Genomic DNA, 21626 nt, shown 5'->3' with positions numbered 1-21626 from the left:
GCACGCACCACCTTTGCCCCGCCCCGCCAGCGGCCGGGGCGCTATTTCAAGGAGGCGGGGCCAGAGGTGTTAGCCCCGCCTCTCGCCGGGTGGTGACTGCGTTGTGTGGGCCCGGCGGCCGCCGCCGCTCTTTCTCCAGCTTCGCCGCCTGTTCCTCCCTCCTCCCTCCCTCCCGCAGTCATCGCCGGGGCGCGCGCCATGGCGGAGCCGTCTGCTTCTCCCGCCTCGCCAGGAGCTCAGCCGCCGGCCGCTGCAACAACCCCCGCCGCCGGGTTTCAGCGGCTGCTCTTCACTCACGACCTGGTGTCCGGCCGGTATCGGGGTTCGGTGCGCTTCGGCCTAGTCCGTGTCATGCATGGCGAGGATTCCGACTCGGAGGAGGAGGACGGCGGACGAGGCCCTGGCGGCCCCGGGGGAGGCGGCCCTGGGGGTGGCGGAGGAGGAGCCGGCAGCTCCGGCGGCTCTGAGTCCGGGGGCCCGGGCGGGGGCGAGGAGAGTCGCGGGAGCCCCCTCCGCCGCGGGTACGTGCGAGTCCAGTGGTACCCGGAGGGCATCAAGCAACACGTCAAAGAGACCAAGGTAAGGAAGCTTCGGGGCCGCTTTTCCCCTCCAGTCTCGTTTGCATTTCATCCGCACACGCGGGTTGAGTGGGTGGGGTGTCCGCAATGGGGCTGAGAAAGCGGCCGCGGCTGCTGAGAAAAGGGTGGGGAAGGGAGAGGCTGGGAGGGTCTCCCGGGATGACAGGTATTGGGGAGCAAATAGGGGGAAAGGTAGCAGCTTTTGGGGTCCTAGAAGAAGTTGGCCTGGAAGAGCGTCGTGTGCATAGGCAGAAGCTGGTCTCTGGCCACGAGAATGTGGAGAGTCTTCCTTGCACCACTACTGGGTTGTCTGGTCTGCAGTGTCTTTTATGCAAAATAGACCTCATTAACGCCGAAGGACTTCTCCTGGTTTCTTCACCAACACTGAAATAAAGTTCCAGGTTTTGGTGGAGGTTTTTATTGCTCTGGGTCATGCATGAAGATTTTATGATGTGTCAAGATGACATTGGCTTCCATTTGACTACCACCTATCTTTGGCCATGATTGCTCTCGTTTTTCTTTACAGACAATATCAGTTGAAGGGAAAAGCTGCATAGTGCCTTTTGAGAAATAGCACTGGGCAGCCTCGGTTGGGCAGCACCTGATTCTTTCATCCTTATCTCATCATTCCCAAAGTCATTTTTAATCATTTGTAAGGAAATACGTTCTTTTCAGTAGCCACAGTAGTTTGGGTCTCACTCGTAATTCTGTGTAGTGTAGGGGGTCTTAGTATATTAGAAATATTCACTCTTGGCTTAATTAAGGTATTTTTCTTGTCTTGCAGTAATATTTTAGTATTATTTTGCTTCTAGTTCACAGAACTGCATCCAACCTCTGTTTTTGACTATATGGTTCTAAATATGAAGGGCGATGGAGCTTTTGGAGGTGTAAAGACATTGCTTAGAACTCTTACCTGGCTCAATGTGTGCTTTATTATTATACATTAGAATTCAGGCACATTTTTGTGAGATATCCTTTAAATTATATTACAGGTGTTTTATATTATCCTGTCTGAAATTGTGGTGTAAAGAAATCATTTTGTATTAATATTGTTTTCACTTACTAAATTATAATAGATTGTGCTTTCTGGAATAAAGAAAATGACTGTAATAAAATACCTTTGAAATGAAAAATATTGGAGATTGAAAATGGAACACCAATTGTCCAGTGTGCATTGAGAAAAAAGAAAATTATTGTCCTGCTATGGTGTGTGAATGTGTATGTTTATATACAGACATACACATACACACAGAGAATAGAAGGCTCAAGGTGATGTAGTCCTAAATGAATTATTTTTAATTTCCTCTGGTGAAGCGATTACCAATGTTTGTAAACTAAATAATTTACATCAAGTTCAAGATTTCAGTAATGTAAAGTTTGAATACAAAGTTGTTGTAAGAGTTCCATTAAAAAAGGAGAGAAGGGATAGGCACTAAGATAATCTAAGAAAACAGATGAATGTCTGGATCTAAAAACTTGTGAACAGATATTATGTCACACATAATTATGAGCTGTTAGAGGTAAGATCTATACACATTGTTGCGAACATAATCTTTTGATCTGGAATTTATGTATGCTTTCCTATAAAGAAAGTGATGCATTCATTTTAAAATAGAATATGTAAGTGCTATTGATGGTTTTTTTTTTTCAATTGTTGCATCCATTAAGTCTAAGAGTAAAAAATTGTGTCACTGGCAAAACAAAAACTTTCAAAGTTTTGTGCCTAAAAGATTCAATATATGAATGGGTGTTGGCCCCAGAGCTATATAAAGATACACACAATGTATTTATAAATTATATATAAGCTTTTGGGGCTTTCCTTTTAATCCTTTGTAGGAATAATCCAGGAATTTGTTTTGTGAAGTCTGATTAAAATTTATTAGGAGATGAACTTGAAAATCATTGGATTGACAAAAACTGATGGATTCAATTCAGAGGCTATAAAAGCCTGTCCTTGTTAGATCCCTACCACCATTTTTGCTTTATAAAACATGTCATATATAATATGCAGGCACAGAATAATACTTAGAGTTGGAGTAGGAGGTTGGATAGAAAATTGCATCGTTCACATCTTAGTGCAATCTACATGCCAAAGGATATATTTAACATTCTCAAATGAACAATCTTTATTATATGTTTCTTATCCAAATGATTACATTTAAACTGTTATAATTATATGACAAATACTTTATTTTTTCCTAAATGAGAAGCTTTAAACTTGGCACTGTCTTCCTTAGATTCATATTATGAATTCATTTATTTTTTTCTAAAAAAGGAAGTTGAAATGAAGCTTTCAGACTAGTATAAACATACAATATTTTTCTTGGGTTTCTTCTCCTTATTATAAGAAACCTGTATCTCAGGAAGTCTTTCTAGATTTATATTACTGTTTGTATGCAAGGTAATTTTATAAACTGTTATTATCCAATACATCTTATTCTCCTCTTTCTTTCCCTCTGGGAATTAGGTGGTGTCATATAAGGAAATATTTTCTGAAATAATTATGGCGTTATTTATATTCCATGCCATTGTTTTGTTGAAAATACTGAGGAATTGGATTGATCTGTGATAAATCCTTTCTTGCTACTTCCAATAATATAAAAAGTTAATCAGATTCTTTTTATTTTCTGCAATTCTGCTTGATTGGAAGATGCAAGCACCTACAAAACTGTAGTTGTACTTAACAAGAGGGAAGAAGTAGTTCTTGTTTTGTACCTTAAAAAGAATTACAAAGATAGTATTTGGGTACCATGTGACAACAGCACTTCTCTCATTCTGATTAAATTGGCATACCTTTTTATGACCACATAATCCCTTGATTCGGGGTAGAGTCGGGGCGACTGGATGGAGCTGAGTGTTTACTGGCCAGATGCCCTTCCTGACATCATACGGAGTTCACAGCAGATATTTTTTCTTTGCGAGTAGCATGGTGGCCTAGTGGTGAAGACCCTCGCTTTCCATTTGGAAGGTTGAGAGTTCAATCCTAGGTAGTGGCAAATGTTTCCTAGGCTTCTGTGTGAACCTGAGAAAAGATACTGTTTCTTTAAAAGTTACATGGATTGATTTCTTAAAGCTTCATTTTTTTTTCTTTCTTGTATGGAAGTCTAAAAAATGTAGCTTATCTATTGCTATACTGGTACAAGTTCTGAAGCATTTCTTCTGAATAATTGTTTTGAAGTATAATCAGCCCTCTTCAGCAATAAAGTTCCAAGGACCAAGTGACATCCAATTGAAGCGTGTCCAACCTTTTGGCTTGCCTGGGGCCGCATTGAGTGAAATGGAATTGTTTTGGGACACATAAAAATATATATAATATAATTAATTATACAAATAGCAAAGTTCCTTTTTATATATTTTTAGTTACATCCCATTACTAGATGTCCGGGGCTGCAGGTATCCTGCAGGCTGTGGGTTGAATACTCCTGGTCTAGAGGAAAATTAGGATGAATTTGACCAAACATGAGCTAAAGCTGCTATTAAGGCCTACCTCAGGGGGGTAAGAGCAGCAAAGTGTCAACTCTTATTGCATCTGTAGAATACTGCCCAGTGGCCCTCTGTGTAAGATCACCTGATCCCTGTTGGGCAAGGCCCCCGGGAGGCCTACCTTCAGAGCTGTACAGGAAATTTTCTGTGCATCTAGCAGTTAAAATCACTCTGACCTGATCCCACTTGTATGCCAAGCACAGACAAGTCCTGTGGAGATGCCCGGGGAATGAACTTACCTAATTATCTGGAAACAGCTTGATCCAGTTGGATCTGAAGAAATGGACAGGATCTGTCAGACTGTAAACTAACTTGTGAGTTAGATCTGTGTCCCTCCTGGTTGGCCAAGGCTGCTCAGGAAGCTTCACGTGAGTGGGTTTAAGCAGTGGTGAATTCAACCTTAAGGGGATCTTTTTCAGCTCTTTTAAAGAGATACTGGTGTGCCCTCTTTTCAAGAAGCCATCACTGGGCTCTACCATTGCGGACAATTTTTATCCAATCTCCCACCTCCTTTTTTAGGGGTGGTGGTTGAGACAGTGGTAGAAGTACAACTCCAGAGGATCATGAATGACATGGATTATTTGGACTCCTTTTGGTCAGGTTTCAGGAACACAGACAGCACTAGTCACACTTCTTGATGATCTCTGGCAGGAGCAGGATGGAGATAATGCATCCATCCTTGCTTTTCTTGACTTCTTGACGGCTTTTGATACTTTTGGGTGAACTTAGGAAGTTGGAGGTTGGTGGCACAATTCTATGCTGGTTCACCTCTTTCCTCTGAGGCCAGTTCCAATTATTATTGGTAGGGAGTGAAAGGTCCAGCCTATAACTCCTTTTTGTGTAGGTTGCCACAAGGCTTGGTTTCTGTCTATTCTTTTAAAAAATTACACAAGGGTGCTGGATTAGAACATCCATCACCATAGGATGAGACATCATCAGTTTGCTGATACTACCCAACTATACATCTCTATCTAGGGTAAATTAAGTGATACTGTGGATATTTTTTTGTAGTGCCTGTAAGGCTGTGGTGGCCTTGATGAGGAATAATTGTAAGATGGAATAGCTGGTAGGTAGGGGGGGCTCCTCTGTATCCAGGGTTTTATCAGTTTTGATCTTGGATGAGGTTACACCTCTCAAGACATACTCTGTGTATAATCTGGAGGTCCTCCTAGACTCCTCGAGAAGCAGGTGGCAGACATGGCTAGGAGGGCCTTTGTCCAATTATGTGCCAGTTATGCTCCTTTCTGGATCAAGAGGCTCATTCATGGCCTGGTCATCTCCCTTATGGTTTATTGCAATGCGGACTATGGACTATTGCATAGGGCTATCCTTGAAGAGTATCCAGAAGCTTCAGCTAGTGCAGAATGCGGCCACAGAAGCAATCTTGGGTGTCTCAAGGATGGTGCATGTATTGCCTTTACTGCATGAGCTGCATTGGGTCCATTTGTTTCAGAGTTCAATTCAAGGTGTTGCTCATGACCTTTAAAGCCCTACATGTTGTGCAACCAGGTTACCTGGGGAACCATTTTATTTCCTTCACATCAGCCTACCCCAACCAATCAGGCAGGGAAGGTATGTTATTGACTTCATCAGTTAAAGAATTTTGATGGGCAAGTGGGCTCCAAGAAGATCCTTCTCCCATCATAGAGGTGGGGCCCCTATCTCCTGGCCTTTCAAAGGGGTTTGAAGATATGGCTCTGCTGACTCTGTGAGTATCATGCAATTTGGGGATAGTTTGCACCTTAAGATCTTGTCCTTGCCTCTTAATTTTTAATTTATTTTAATTTTGTTTCTACCAGGCTCCTTTTACCAATGTATTGCATTTTTATATGGTGTTTACACTTTTATGCTTTTAATTGTACATCGCCCAGAGTCACTCTGAGAATGAAATGGGCGGTACCTAAATTTGATAAATAAATAGTAAAAATAAGTTTTAGAATACTCTGTGCAGGGTAGTAGTCATGTTCAAAACTTGAAATCTTTCAGCAATTTAGTCTGAAAACAAGAAAGGTGACAGTTACAGTGAAACTTTATTGTATTGTGGGAACAGGGGCCCATTATTTATGAAAGTCTATTAAATTGAAGAGAACTGTTTTCTAGCAATTTGGAATATTTCCATAAAGATACCATTACTAATGATGTTGTTGGGGCAGAAAGTTCTTTGCAACAAGGTCTGGTTAATCAGGGTTTCACTACACTGCAATAGCTGGAATAAATTAAATTTCTTCAGTTATTACTTTCACATTCTTTCTCAATATGAAAAAAGTCACGTTTTGTTAGGGTTGTATTCACATTCTTCTGAATTCTATATCCCTTTTAGATATATTAATCTGCATGGTAAGCCATGAGTGGGGTTAATAGAAACCATGCGAAAAAGCAATCTTTTTCCAGCATTTTTGAATCGATCCCCGTCTTTTAGGCTGTTGAGTCTATTGCTATTATCTACTTCCACAATGGAATTATTTCTAAGCTTTTCTTCATTCGGTTGTGGAGGGAAAAAATATTAGCTCTCTTCCAAACTTAATTCAAGGAGCTAATACTTTCCTTTAAAATTCTAAAGAGTTTTTGGTCTCAAATGCTTAAGTGGAAATTTATTTCCATATCAATTTGCCCATGTGTTAAAAGTGTCCAATATTGTAAATACTGCTATTTGGAGAATATGTGGCATACATATATCTTATGCACATAAGAGTGTCTTTTTTATCATGCTCCTCAATATTGAAAGGTCAAGTGTGTATGTACGGAAGGTATTTAATAATTTCCATTTCAAGACAGGAACTTCTTTCTGTAGCTTAGGAATTAAAATTATTGCTTTATTTTTTGAGACAGTTACATGCCTTTGCAGCCTGAAAGTAGACATGTTTCAATGTATCCTCTATTGATGCAGCAAGAAAATGTTGCTTTTATATTTAAGGGTGATAGAGAATACCTACTGGTGAGAATGATAGGGTTTTGTTTTTTAACCTTTCCTCTATAGCAGGGGTTCTCAACCTTGGCAACTTTAAGACTTGTGGACTTCAACTCCCAGAATTCCTCAGCCAGCCACAAGTCTTAAAGTTGCCAAGGTTGAGAACCCCTGCTCTATAGAATGGCTTCAAAGATGGACAGCACCCAGGTTGGCAAAAACTCCTTCTTGTAATCTGTCTTGCTCCTTTCTTGTTAAGCAGTCTTGTCCCAAATTATTAGTAATGGCGCTCTAAGAATTAAGTGAGTCTATACAATCAACCTAAATACTAGGGGGAGGGGAAGGCATTGTCATCAGAATTAAGCATTACCTGTTTTTTTTTTTAAATACCTTCAAAATTACTGGTATGGAGAGTTCAGCTTCAGATCCTTTATTGTTTTATGCTTTCTTCACCTTATAAAAAAGATCGGTGCTGTACTAGAAGCTTTGATATTTTATATTGTCATTGTACCTTTGTATATCAAGTAGTCCTCGTTTAACAACCACAGTTGAGGACCAGCAACTCAGTTTTTAAACAAAATGGACATGAAGTGAAATTGCTACCGTCCTTACAATTTACTTTAGCTTTCCTTTCCTTTATAGTCCCATGAAGGCAATAAATGGGAGGATTGATTGTAAACTTATTTTTCCATAACTGTTGTAACTGTGAAAGTTCACTAAACAAGGCAGTCACTAAATGAGAACAATCTGTCTATGGGTCTGTATACACATTTAAATTTATTGAAGTTTTAAAAAGAGAAATGTAGAGAAGATTATAAAAAAATGAAAAAAATAATAGCACACATTGATTGCTTTAGCATTATAATTCCATAAGTAAACAAAAATAAAAATTGACATGCTAAATTAATATAATCACTTAACTATATCACATATTTATTTAATATTTAATAACTGTATCAAGATTGGATCCATTGCTGTTGCCACCATCAGAATATACTTTACCTGAGAGCATTTTCATGAATCATGCCCCAGTCAGAAGAGGTCTTCAGAGAAAAGAGTTGTTCAAGTTCAAATTCACTGCTAAATGCTTTGCCCTCTAACCAAACACAGTCAGGCACACAATCATTATTCTTCTCAGGGGTAGTCATCTTACAAAAATTAAGCAAGAATAAGACATGCAGTGCTTTGAGAAGTCACCCCAAAACAGAATAATGGCAAAGGATTTGCATGCCACTCTTGCATTGTCTGATGTCAATGTTCATGAGTTTACCACAGGGGATACAAAGAACAAGAGTAATACTGTATGTATGAGAAGAGACCATGAGGAAATATTTTTCCTTAGAAGATGCATGCTGGTCTCAAGTTTGTCAAAACTGGGTAGATGATTCAGCAAACTGTTGGAATAATGTTGTTGGACAGATGAAAGTGGAATATTTTGCATAAAATAAAATATTCCATATAAATCTCATTCTGACATTGAAGCGTAGAGGTGGGGATCATACAGGTTGAGATGTTCTTGCAGTCACTGGACCAGGATGGCTTACAGTTAATTGTGCTGGTGCATGAAATTAATCAGACCTTAACAAATTCCTAGTTAATGGTTTTTGCCGACTGAGTAACTCATCACTCCCTGCCACAAGCACACTAAACAAACAGCTAGCAATATCACATTCCTTTCCATGTGCATCCTCTATTATGTGCCTGTTGTGTAATCCCTTCCCCCCCAATGAATATAGATACAAACATTAATTTCCTTGTTAATCATCCAAAGTGCATTCCGAAGAGTGGGGGAATGGAGAAAAGAACTATAAAATTTGAACTGCAATACCGACTTTCTTGTGATTTGAATTTCAGGTACCATCCTCACTGCTTGTGCTCACTGCACCAGATTGAGAAAGGATCCTCTGGCAATGGGAGTACATTAGGGGACAATTTGTTAATAAACAGTCTTAAAAGGTTGCTGCTATCCCAAAGTATCCCTTGGTGTTCTCTTTCTTTGGTATCTATCTGCAAATTCTAAATTAGAGGGAGCCTGTAACTGTGGCAAGAAAGGTCGTAAAATGGAGCAAAACTCTCTTAACTATTTACTTAGCAAAGAAATGTTGGACTCAATTGTATTTATAAGTCGATGACTAATAGTATATCTTTGGTAAGTTAACATCTTGATACGTAGAGAACAAAGGTGCATTATTCATGCTTTTGGGGATTCCCTCTATTTTTTAAATACAACACTGAAGTAAAAATGTTAGATTAGCAGTATATATTAAATTAATTTGGATCAGTGTAGGACTTCAGAATATTATTCAAGCTGTGTCAATATGCAATATTTAACAATAAAAGCCAATAGAGTCTGAACTGTAAATAAGAAATTAACAAGGATTTCTGTCAATGGAAGATATTTAACTTTGTTTAATAAATCAAACAAAGGCTTAAATATTGAAACTTTGCATTAAAAGAAACTCAGATTTAGGATGTGCATAAGCCCATATATACTTTGCCTTTTAGATTGCTTTTAAGACTAGGGCAACATTGCAGAGGCACTAGCTGAAAAAGGGATTACAATTGTGATTATGAGCAACTTTAAATATAGCACTCTATAAAACCCCGATCTTCTGTTTATTTTTCATTCATAAAAAGGTCTAGTCAGGCATTTTTCCATTGTTATGTATCCTTCCAATTTCCAAATCATCTCTCATTTCTTTTTCTTGTTGATAAGCTTTAATTGTTAATTGAGAATCCCCTTTCACACCACCCAGTATAATTTTTTATATGACGAGGATCAGAAAGTGACATTAGAACAACTGAGAATCTATATCCATTGCCAATCGACCAATGATATTTAAACTGTAAGATTTTTTTAAAAAAATCTGCCAAAATACTTTAGAGATTCTATATTTTAAATAAAATTATTCGTGATATCTTGATTGCTCTCACTGAAGAGGCTGATTCTACCACTATTTTATAATGGAAGGGGGAAAAGCACGAATTAGTTTTAAAAAACCTTTAGTACTGAATTTGATGCCTAGACTGTTTTTCAAAAAAAAAAGATTGATAAAGGAAACTCCAAAGAAAGGACTAACTTGAAAACTGTTAAGATGTTGCTCTTGTCTACAGTACGGTAGTCCTCGACGTACGACCACATAGGCTCAAAATTTCCATTGCTAAATGAAACATTTCTAAGTGAGTTTTGCCCCATTTTACCACTTTTCTTGCCAAAGTTGTTAAGTGAATCACTACAGGTGTTGTTAGTAATACAATTGTTAAATGAACTCTGGCTTCCCCTTTGACTTTGCTTGTCAGAAGGTCGCAAAAGGGGATCACATGACCCCCTTGGGACACAGCAAACGTCATAAATATGAACCAGTTGCCAAGCATTCTGAATTTTGATCATGTGACCATGGGGATGTTACAGTCGTCATAGGTGTGAAAAACTGTCATAAGTTACTTTTTTCAGTACTGTTGTAACTTTGAACTGTCACTAAATGAACTGTTGTAAGTTAAGAACTACCTTAACCAGACAAGTTTTTATGGGCTGGCTTTATTTTTGCTACCATTTAAGATACATTATCAAAAGAGTGTAATAATCAAGTAAAGATATTTTATTGGAAGACAGATGCAAATTAATTTATTTGTTTACTTGTTTATTAAATTTATATGGAACCTATCTTGTAGCATTCTGGGCAGTTTACAAAGTGATAAAAAGCTAATATTAAACAATTAAAATTAATTGAGATTAAATAAAGACTGTGTTTGATTAATAATTATCCATTCATTTGAGCCCAAAGAAACATGAAACAGGAATTAAAGTAGTAATTTCTTAACTAATAGCAGAAATAAATTGTAAAACTGTGAATTTAGGGCTAGTATATTGGTGAAAATAGCATCCAGAAAAAAATGTGAGAAGTAGAATATTAATTAAATGTGCCTTATAAATATAAGCTTAAATATAATGATGCTGTTCCTTCCTATTGAATTTTCTAGTACTAGTATGTGGCTATATTTAGAACAAAAACCTTTTGAGAGGATTTTAATGAATTCAGCCACAATAGACTGCCTTTGAATTTAAACAATGGCTACCTGTACATGTATGGAAACGTCTGGCTAAGCAGAGTCATTTATCAGCATTCACACTTTTGATTTCCAGCTACAGTACAAAACCATGATATTTTAATTTTACTGGAAACTGAACTTCTTCACTAGCTACATTTCTTTCATTCATAAAATCTGTACAATCATTTGTGATCTTCTATGTAGTATCACAAGTAATTTTTCTAACAAACCCTGCTGAAAAATACCAAATTCTTGGGAAGAAAAGCAAAGCTTAATCCTTTCATTTTGTGTTGTCTTCTCCAAATCATTCCTTCATGCAACAAGTGGACTTCATGCAGCAGATGGACTTAGAAAAATAATGTCATTGTTACATTGGGAAAAGAGATGGGAGGAGGAGGAGGAAGAGGAGGAGGGTCCATCAGCACAATAGCTCTGGAAATTGACCAGAGCAGGACCAAGATTGGTGAGGAAGGAGAAGCCAAGCAAAAAGAAAGCTCACTTAGGACTGGATAGGCTGGCACTGCTGAGAAGACTGTAAATCTCCCAGTACATCCTGGTGGAACAAGCTTCTATACTGTAGCTCAGAACACTACGGGGCTCTTTTGAAAGAGTTGAAAAGAAATCCATAGTTTGAGTGAAACAACCTTATTTACAAAAGCAGCTCTTATTTAATGATTAAAATCCCTGAGCCTTTGAGAAAGGGAAGCATACAGCTATATAAATAAATAATAGGTCAATAAATATTTATTATGCTATCAGACACCATTTTTCTTTTATAATTCCTTTTGCTTTGTCTCCTGATTAAATGTAGTGAAGAGTGCCTTTTAAGAAATGCTATTTCCTTCTAGGGTGAAGATTGTCATATACTTACAACCTGTCAGTTAAAAAGTCCAGAGGAAGGTCAAATATAATTGACTATAGTCTTCAGTAGCCATCCTTGATGTTTGGAATTCATGCTTAACTAATTAAGTATGCTAAATTTTGCCTTTGTAATAATGTAAAAGTTCAAAAGCAATAAAGCATATAATAGTTTCTATTTTTTATCTTCAATCTATTACAGATAGTCCTTGACTTATGACTACAGTTGAGCCCAAAATTTATATTGCTAAGTGAGATGGTACCTAAGTGAGATGGTTGCTAAGAGTTTTGCCTCATTTTATGATCTTTTTTGCCACAGTTGCGAATCACTGCAGTTGTTAAGATAGTAAATTTCTAAGTGAATCTTGCTTCCCCATTGACTTGGCTTATCAGAAGTTTGCAAAAGGGGATATGATTCAGTTGTCAAGCATCAGATTTTGATCACATGACCATGGGAATGAATGCTGCGATTGTCATAAGTCTGAAAATGGTCATAAGAGACTTCCAACAGTCACTGAACGAACTGTTATAAGTCGAGAACTAGCTGTATTTAAACTGTAACTTTCAGAAGTGGGATTTATGGAATAATATATCACATAATTTAAAAAACAACATCTATTTTTTTAAAAAATAGAACAACTCCACATGCACACTCTTCCCATGTAGTGTGTTCTGAGCCTTGAACAATAGATGGGGAATTCAAATGTAAAATAGTTTGAGTGCAAAATATTTTGCACATCAGTATGGCAGAGAGACTTATTTTGTCACATAATAATAGTTAATTATTTTTCAAGTCAGCCAAAGATTCAGAAAATCCCAAAATGAAAGAAAACTAATACAATCAATCTTGAAATGGTTCATTTTCAGAAGTATACAGGATACATTACTAATGAGACATCAAGTTAAAAAAAAATCTGACTTTTTCTCTTGTGTCCTTCTCAGCTTTACTACCTCTATTTATTGTTATTACTAGGTTTTGCCTTTCCAATCTCAGTTCATCACTTTCATTTCTGCAGCTTCCTAGGTTGGGTACAGAAGTCAGTTGCTGTTCATTTCTTTAATTCTTAGAGGATTGTAGGACTTTTCCTCCCTCTGTTTCCTGATGTCCTTTGAAGCTGGAGAATTGAGACATTAATAAAGTGTTTTCCATGTTGTTGTTGTTAGTTGCGAAGTCATGTCTGACCCATTGCAACCCCATGGACAAAATTCCTCCAGGCCTTCCTGTCCTCTACCATCTTCTGGAGTCCATTTAAGCTCACATCTACTGCTTCAGTGACTCCATCCAGCCACCTCATTTTCTGTCATCCCCTTCTTCTATTGCCCTCAATCTTGCCCAGCATTAGGCCCTTCTCCAGTGAGTCCTTCCTTCTCATTAGGTGGCCAAAGTACTTGAGTTTCAACTTCAGGATCTGGCCTTCTAAAGAGCACTTGGGGTTGATCTCTTCTAGGACTGATCGGTTTGATCGCCTTGCAGTCCAGGGGACTCGCAGGAGTCTTCTCCAGCACCATAGTTCAGAGGCCTCAGTTCCATAGATTTTTTTTAATGGTATCAATTGATATGATAATCTGATGGTTTTATATTAAAGATATTCTACATTTTGTTTAGATGTGCACATTTGTGTGAAATAATAGGCAGCTGCTCTATGGTTTCTTGGGATCTAATAGAAATTTGGTGTGAGACACTAAGGGTTTTTTTCCCTTTTTATTAAGGAACATACTAAGTGAGAAGTTTGAGCATTTTCATTTGCTTATCCTCATTTGACAAATGACCTAATTGCATTGCATTCTCCAGCACTGGAGATGGAGAATCCACCAATGGGTTTAGACTGTGTTCCTGCCCAATCAGATCAAGTAAGCCAAAGTTGCCATGCCCGTCCTGGACCATAGAGATCCCAGTCTTGACTTGATCTCGCCCAGGACAGATGTGCAAGTTTGGCTCTTAGGCAGGTACAGTCTCTATTGGTGGATTTTCCATTTCCCAATTTGCTGAGGAGTGCTGTATTCAGCACGGAATTTGGCTTTCTATTAGTAATTGATTCCTTTCTTTCCCATCCAAGAATATTCTAACTTCATCTCAATTCCTGATTTGGGGGGGATACAAATTGGGTTTTCTAAGGAAGAGGCTCCTTCCTTACCTCCCCACCCCAGCAAATTGATTTCTTTCAAAGTTCCCAGTTTGTTTGATTCAGCCCGTGGACCAACGGCCGTTAGTCCCCAGCTGACATTAGCTTGGCCTCATTTCTACCGGAGCTTGTGGCTGCAGCTCCAGTGACTGAATACAAGCATCGGCAGAGGAGGCTTTTCGCGACGGGCCAGGATTCCTCTCGGGAATCATGTTTCTGGTTGCTTGGAGCTGTGGCTGCAGCTCCGGTGCCTGTTAAGCCGATCATCTCCTTTTTCCTCTAGCCTCGGGGCCTTGCGATCATCCGTCTCATGGTCGGAAACGCACGCGCATGCCAAGGGGCCAGCGCCGATCAGCTATTAGGCAGCAGATCGGAGGGGCTGAAAGCTCCGTTTTCGTATAAAGCCTCAGGCGCAGATCTTCCCCCTTCGGCAAAGGAGCGCTCATTCTGCGCCAGCGTTCTCTTCCAAAGACTCCGGGACCGCAGTGAGGCCTAGACGCCTTCTACTCACACGGTCGCCATTTTGGGCCACGTGGTTTCCAATCCGTGCAGGCTCCATTCCAATTCACAAGGGGAATACTGGAGGAAGGGGCGCCTTCCTCCTCTTTTACTGAACATTCTTCCTTGTTATCAGAGAAGGAGCGTCTATTGAGGGGGAACTGAGACGCTCTATTTGGATTCCAGGCGAGGCTATCCAGGGAGAGCGAATTCAAGGCTCCACCGTCGTCAGGAAGGCCGCCATTTTGGGAGTCAAACGGGCCCATTTTTACCTTGAGGCCTGCTATCTTGAGGGGTAACAGAGCCTCCTAGCCCTCTTAGGACACAGTTTGGGACTTTGTCCTGAGTTTCCCCTTGTCCTTCCCCATTAAGTTCTGTCAGGCATAACAAATTACAGGCCTCCACAGCTATCAGGCCCACTTTCAGTTCTACACACTTCTACTCTTGATCCCTTTCAGGTTTGGTGTCTCCCGCCCTCACTTTGCTCATACCAGGCTTAACCCAGCGTGATTCTGGGCTTACTAAATTACCAACAGCTGTATTTGGATTCCAGGAGTCCCCTATCGTGTGCCTGTTCTTACCCACAACAGATCTATCTGGATTCCAGGCACCTCCCGTCATGCATCTGTCCTTATCCACGCAACAGCTATAGCTGGATTCCAGGCGTCCCCTGTCGTGCGCTTGTTCTTATCCACGCAGCAGCTTTACTTGGATTCCAGGCATCTCCTATAGTGCGCCTGTCCTTATCCAGTGTATACTACTCTCTGGATACCAGGGGTCCCCTATCATGCTCCTGTGTTATCAGAGAATGGAGGATTCTAGGCCTCCCACAAAGGACGTCTTGCCGTCTTCATCGGCTCCAATGCATCCTAAATCCTCTAATCAGGAGGTCGCTGGCAATATTGCGGCCAAAGCCAAGGCCAGATCTACCGCCAAGACCTCCAAGAGAGCTGAAAAGCAGGCCAGCCGGAGACACCAAGCCCTAGAAAAGGAATTTTCAAAGGCACAGAAAATAGCCAGGTTGGAGACCTCTCAAGCCAAAGGGTCCACTTTTGACTTACCCCTGGAGGCCCCCACCCCCCGGGGATATGGTCAACAGGGGAACCCTTACCTTCCCCTGTACTGTGTGGGATGGGCGGAGTTCTCCCCATTTCCCAACCCGCTGTTACACGGGCTCAACATGGGACACCCGAGGCTACCTTCACCCCTACTGCAGCTGGGCTCCGACCGAGTGAGCCACTCCCCCTCCCCACAGAGGACCGTCTAGCCTTGATGATTGCACAAGCAGTAGATCACGCTCTTGAGGCCAGAGCACAAGCTTCTAGGCCAGCGGCTGTCTTTTCATCAACCGGTTTCTGAAACCTATTATGTTCCTTCTTCCCCATCTGGGTCCACCTGCTCTGAGGACTCATCCCTTCGCGAACATGACATTGAACAGGGGATTCCGATGTCTGAGGAAGAGGAGCCTCCCTCTGAAGCTCCTTTGTTTAGCGGCCTCTTCAACTCTTCCTTCTTTGTTCCCTTGCTCCGCAAGGTCACATCCACAGCCCTTCTTGGTCCTGAGCCTTCCACAGCAACAACCACTGTTCCCCCAGACTTGGAGGTGGACCCGAACTTCACCGAACTGGTGGCAGCTCAACACTGCATCCCTTGCCCACCCATGTTCCTAAATGCGGTCCGAAAGCAGTGGGCATCTCCGGCCTCCCTTCCCCTCCCAGGTAATACTGACAAAAAAACTATATAACGTGGCCAAGGATCTGGAGGAGGTCCTGGAAGTGCCCACGGTGGATGAGCCCTTACGGCCCCTAGTATCGCCCACTGTCATTCCCAGTGTTGTCTCTGAGGCTCTCAAAGCTGAGGACCGTAAATGCGAACTCGCCTACCGCAGGACGCATCAGGCGGCTACATAGGTTATTAGGGTGGCCACCTCTGCATCTCTCTTTAACAGATCTGCCTTCACAGGCCCGTATTCCAGCGGAGGATATCCGCACACACCAGGATCTTAGCAAGATGGTGGTGGCCACTGAGTATGCGTCAGATGTCACTCTCCAGCTGCCAGATTTTCCTCCAGGGCTATGGCTTCCAGCATCACTGGTCACCGTATGCTTTGGTTGAAGCACTGGCATGCTAATGCCAAGTCTAAGTGGCATCTATCAGCAGTGCCTTATCAGGGAGGCAAGCTGTTTGGGGACGCTTTGAATCCTTATCTCACCGAAAATAAGGACAAGCGCAAGGTCCTTAATCATCTCCTTAAGAGATCGGACAAACGGTCCAATTTTTACCCACAAAGACAGTCCTTTCGGGCAGGGGCTAGGTGCAACTACACTCAGCTCAACCCTCCCTTCCCGGCCAGGAAGGAGAGACAGGATAGACAGTCTGATAGACAAACAGCCAGACCTAGACAGCAATCTCAAGGCAAGCGGCCCTTTCGCGGGAACGGCCAGCCATTCCGCTGTTCCAGGTGACTCTCCAGTGGTCCCTTCCATAGGGGGCAGACTCTCTCTCTTTGCCCACCAGTGGGAGGCCATCACCACGGACGCATGGGTACTAAACACTGTGTGCTACGGTCTGTCCTTGGAGTTCATCTCCAACCCTCCAGATCGATTTCTCTCTTGTCCCTACCCACGGAATTGAACAAAGGAAAGACTAATGAACAAAGCCGTTCAACATCTACTAAACATACGGGCCATAGAACCGGTGCCAGCGGATCAGAGAGGAAGGGGATTTTATTCCATCCTCTTTCTCGTCCCCAAGGTGTCAGGGGGATGGAGAGCCGTTTTAGATCTCAAGGGCTTGAATTATCATCTTGCATACTGCAAATTCAAGATGCAAACGTTCCACTCCATATTGGGAAGTGTAAGAAAAGGGGACTTCCTGACATCTATCGACCTCACGAAAATGTACCTTCACATCCCCATCTCTCTCGCCCACTGCCGGTTTCTGAGGTTTGCACACAAGGGGTGCCATTTTCAATACAGGGCACTACCATTTGGCCTATCATTGGCTCCCAGGGTATTTACCAAGATCCTGGCGGTTCTAGCAGCTCACCTGAGGATGGTGCCAGTCAGAGTCCAATGCTACCTAGACATATTAATCCAGTCATCGTCCACCCAGTCCGTCCTGACGGACCTCGAACTGGTGGTAAAGCTGCTCCAGGATAATGGATTCTTGGTAAACTTCCCCAAAAGCCACATGGTTCCCACAACAAGGCTGTTACACCTAGGGGCCATCATAGACACGGTGGAGTGCCGGGTCTATTTATCACAGGAACACCAGGACAGCATAAAGGAGTTAGTCCTCCAATTACGCAGGAATCGAACTGTAACGTTGATCAGTCTCTCCCAATTGTTAGGGAAGATGATCTCGGCCATAGCAATCGTCCCTTGGTCCAGGCTCCACTCCAGGGAACTTCAGTGGTTCCTGCTCCCCTTCCAGGAGCAGAACCTCAGTGCCTCCAATCAAAGGGTGAGACTCCCACTACAAGTAACACGCTCCCTCACGTGGTGGCTCTCGCCCGCCATGCTCAAGGGATCCTACTTCAAGGAGCCAGATCAGCTCATGCTAAGACCGACGCCAGCCTATTCAGCTGGGGAGCGCACCTTCACTCACAGTGGGCACAGGGCCGTTGGTCTCGCTCCGACCTCCAGCACAACATCAATTTGCTAGAGCTCCGGGCCATACATATGGCACTTTGCCACTTTCACAGTCTGGTGGTGAGGCGTCACATATTGGTCCTCACAGACAATGTGGCTGCCAAGGCTCATGTAAACTGGCAAGGGGGCACCTGATCTCGGACTCTCTTGACCGAAGCTCTCCTACTGAGCTCCTGGGCAGAATTCTATCTGGTCTCCATCAAGGTCGATCACATTTCGGGGGAGGCGAACACTCAGGCCGACCTCCTGAGCAGGGTAACAGTAGATCACTCAGAATGGCGCCTCCACCCCAGGATTTTCAGGGAAATCTGTCACTGTTTCAGCTTGCTGTGTCTGGACTTCTTTGCGTCCCCGACCAATGCCCATCTGCCTCAATTCTTTTCCTGGTTCCCATCTCCAGGGGCGGAACGAACTGATGCTCTTCAGAGCCCATGGCCGGAGGGCCTGCTTTACGCCTTCCCCCCTCTCCCTCTCCTCCCAGCAGTCGTCTGCAAGCTTCTTCGGGAGCGGGTGGAGATTCTCCTAGTGGCCCCATACTGGCCACGGAGGCCTTGGTTCACCGATCTGGTGAGTCTCTCCCTTGCAGCTCCATGGAGGATTCCTCTGGACCGGGTCTCATTCAGCCAGGGGACCATTCTCCATCCAGAACCCCAATGGCTTCAGTTAGCCATCTGGCACTTGAGTACTCAATCTTGTCACGGGAGCTCTGCTCACCAGGGGTCATTATGGAAATCCAGGCGTCCCTTCACCCTTCTACAAACCACATTTATGAGGCCACGTGGAAGAACTTTCGCTCGTGATGTTCAGTGTGACACTTGTCATTCTCAGACCTAACGATTTCCCATATCCTGGACTATCTGTTAGAGGGTCTGGAGAGGGGCTTGGCCCCAAACACATTGCGCAGACAGGTCACTGCTCTTTCCACAGTACTCACCTGTGACTCTGTGGTTTCCTTGGGACATCACCCCTTACTCCGCTCATTCCTCAAGGGTGCTGCTAACACCAGGCCCCCTGTAGTGCACAGGTATCCTTCTTGGGAGCTGCCACGGGTTCTTCGGGCTCTGACCAAGTCGCCCTTTGAGCCTCTAAAAACATGCAACGTTGGTTACCTGTCCCACAAGTTTGCATTCTTGGTGGCGATCATGTCGGCGCAATGTATTTCCGAATTGGCAGCACTCTCTACCCAGGATGACCTGTGCATTTTCCACCAGGATCGAGTGGTCCTTCGCCTCAATCCTACTTTCCTTCCAAAGGTCAACTCCCTTTTCCACAGGGCCAGGAAATCATGCTCCTGGATTTCTGCCCTAACCCATCGCATGATATGGAACGGCAATGGCATCTTCTGGACGTCCGCAGAGCGATCCAGTACTATATCTCACAGACAGCGGTGTTCCGCAACTCAGAGGACCTCTTTGTCTCCTTCCTTCCTCCAGAGGTCGGAAGGTTTCCTCCTCCACGATTGGCAGGTGGATTAGGGCGTGTATTGTGGGGGCATACCAAGCCGATTCATTGCTAGTTCCACTTAGGGTCACAGCCCACTCTACCCGGAGTGCCGTTACTTCTGCGGCCTGGGCCACTCAGGCATCCATTGAGGACGTCTGCAGGGCGGCCACATGGTCTTCACCATCTCCTTTTATATAGTACTACAAGATCAATAGGTTTGCTTCGGCGGAGGTCTCCTTTGGTAGGAGGGTTCTCCAACAGGTTGCACATCAAAGTGCCACACCAGACAGGTCTACTACCCACCCTAAAGGACAGTAGGCTTTGGTATGTCCCATTGGTGGATTCTTCATCTCCAGTGCTGGAGAAGGGGCGTTGTCTTACCTGAACGCCTTTTCTTAGCATGGAAATGGAGAATTCACTCCCACTCTTGCAGGTCATTTGGGCCTAGGGTTAGTCTTAGTTTAGTGAGCCACAACATCTTGCTGTCAGTCAATTGCTACGCTCATGTCAAGACTGGGATCTCTATGGTCCAGAACAGGCGTGGCAACTTTGGCTGACTTGATCTGATTGGGCAGGAACACAGTCTAAACCCATCGGTGGATTCTCCATCTCCGTGCTGAGAAAAGGCATTGAGGTAAGACAACCCCCCTTCTATTCCAAATTCCTCCCTTATCTCAAACCTTGCTAATACAGCTAAGTCATTTGCTTTTCAAATTGCAAAGTGAGCTTTCCTCCCTATATTTATTTGTATCCATTCAAGATTTCAGTCCAAAGCACTTTTGAGAAATATGCTTATAGATTATGATGTGAATTTATGCACTACAGGTGGTCCACAATTGTAATGGAGCCTGGAATTTCTAAGTCATGATGGTTGTAAGTCGAGGCACCATGTGACCAAAACCAGTTTTATGTCTTGTTTTATAACAGTCATTAAGAAACACCGTGCTCATTAGGTGAATGTGGTGGCCATTAATATGTTCCTGTGGGCATATTTTGTTGGAAACGGGGGCGGGATGGTGTGAATTGTGGTCACTTAGCCACAGAATACAGCAATTGTTCGTAAAGGTGAGCTGATTGTCAAGCACCTGAAATGCAATCATATGACCATTGGGGAGGTGTGCAGTTGCCGGAACTCTTGAGGCTGGATATAGTAGCATTTGGGAGTGGGTGGGTCCATCATAACTTCAGTCACAGAACAACCAGTTGTAAGTTGACGACTAGCTGTATTCTACTTTTAACGTTACTGTCTTCCTAATTTTAGAGTTAAGAAAGGGCATTCACAGATCAGCCTTAAAGATCCAAAGGTTGGTGGGAAACACTGGATTAATGGCAGTTTGTATCTTTCAGGCAATCTGACACTGCCTTTTCTCTGGTTTGTGAAGCCTTTGATCTGTTTTCCTTCTACCATGTTTAGCTCTTCTGAGAGACTTCTGCATTGACAAGGAAATCCATACGGCATCTTCTCACCTTTGGTCTTCAGCTTACTTCCCAAAATCATGCCCAGCCATCCTTTTTAGAAGACCTCTCTGGAATTTCCCACCAACCAACAACACATCAGCATCCTCCTCCTTCTAGCCCAGGGGTGTCAAACTGTCGGCCCATGGGTCGGACGTGTCATGATGAAAATGCGCCCACCCCATTGCCGGCAATGGGGAAAAAGCTCCAATGCATCGCGCGATGTCACATGACGTCGCGAGTTTGACATGTCTGTTCTAGCCTGAAAATATGGATGCAAGATGACCCAGCAAATAGTTATGGTGTTCGTTAGTCATCTTTTAAAATTTTAGAGATTATCTGTGATGGTGAAATACGGTTTGTTTGAAAACTAAACTCATTTAATGACCATAATATGGACCAGGAATTCCAGTGCTAGGTGATACTATTCTTAAGCAAAAAAAACCCAAAAATAAACCATGTCATTGCGCTGACTTACTCCAGCAGTTTGAGTTGCAATCATTAAGTGCAATCTTTTCCATTAATGTTGCTTGTTCGAAGATGGCACTAAGGGTCACAAATGACAATCACATATCTGTAG

At 42.7% G+C, this 21626-nt stretch overlaps 1 protein-coding gene across 2 annotated transcripts in view; it reads left to right on the top strand.

The window, feature by feature from the left end:
- The first annotated feature begins 80 nt into the window (after positions 1-80).
- The window catches only part of UBE2O (ubiquitin conjugating enzyme E2 O), a 93014-nt gene continuing 71468 nt past the window's right edge, over positions 81-21626 (top strand). For both annotated transcript variants that reach the window (XM_039327987.1, XM_039327986.1), the window contains exon 1: positions 81-579. In XM_039327987.1, the coding sequence (XP_039183921.1) occupies positions 199-579 (381 nt within the window). In that variant the 5' untranslated portion in view covers positions 81-198. The remainder of the gene's footprint in view (positions 580-21626) is intronic.

Source organism: Crotalus tigris, unplaced genomic scaffold (assembly GCF_016545835.1).
Source record: "Crotalus tigris isolate CLP2741 ecotype Arizona unplaced genomic scaffold, ASM1654583v1 scf7180000024370.6872682, whole genome shotgun sequence".
NCBI lineage: Eukaryota > Metazoa > Chordata > Lepidosauria > Squamata > Viperidae > Crotalus > Crotalus tigris.
This window is presented reverse-complemented; position numbering and strand designations above follow the sequence as displayed.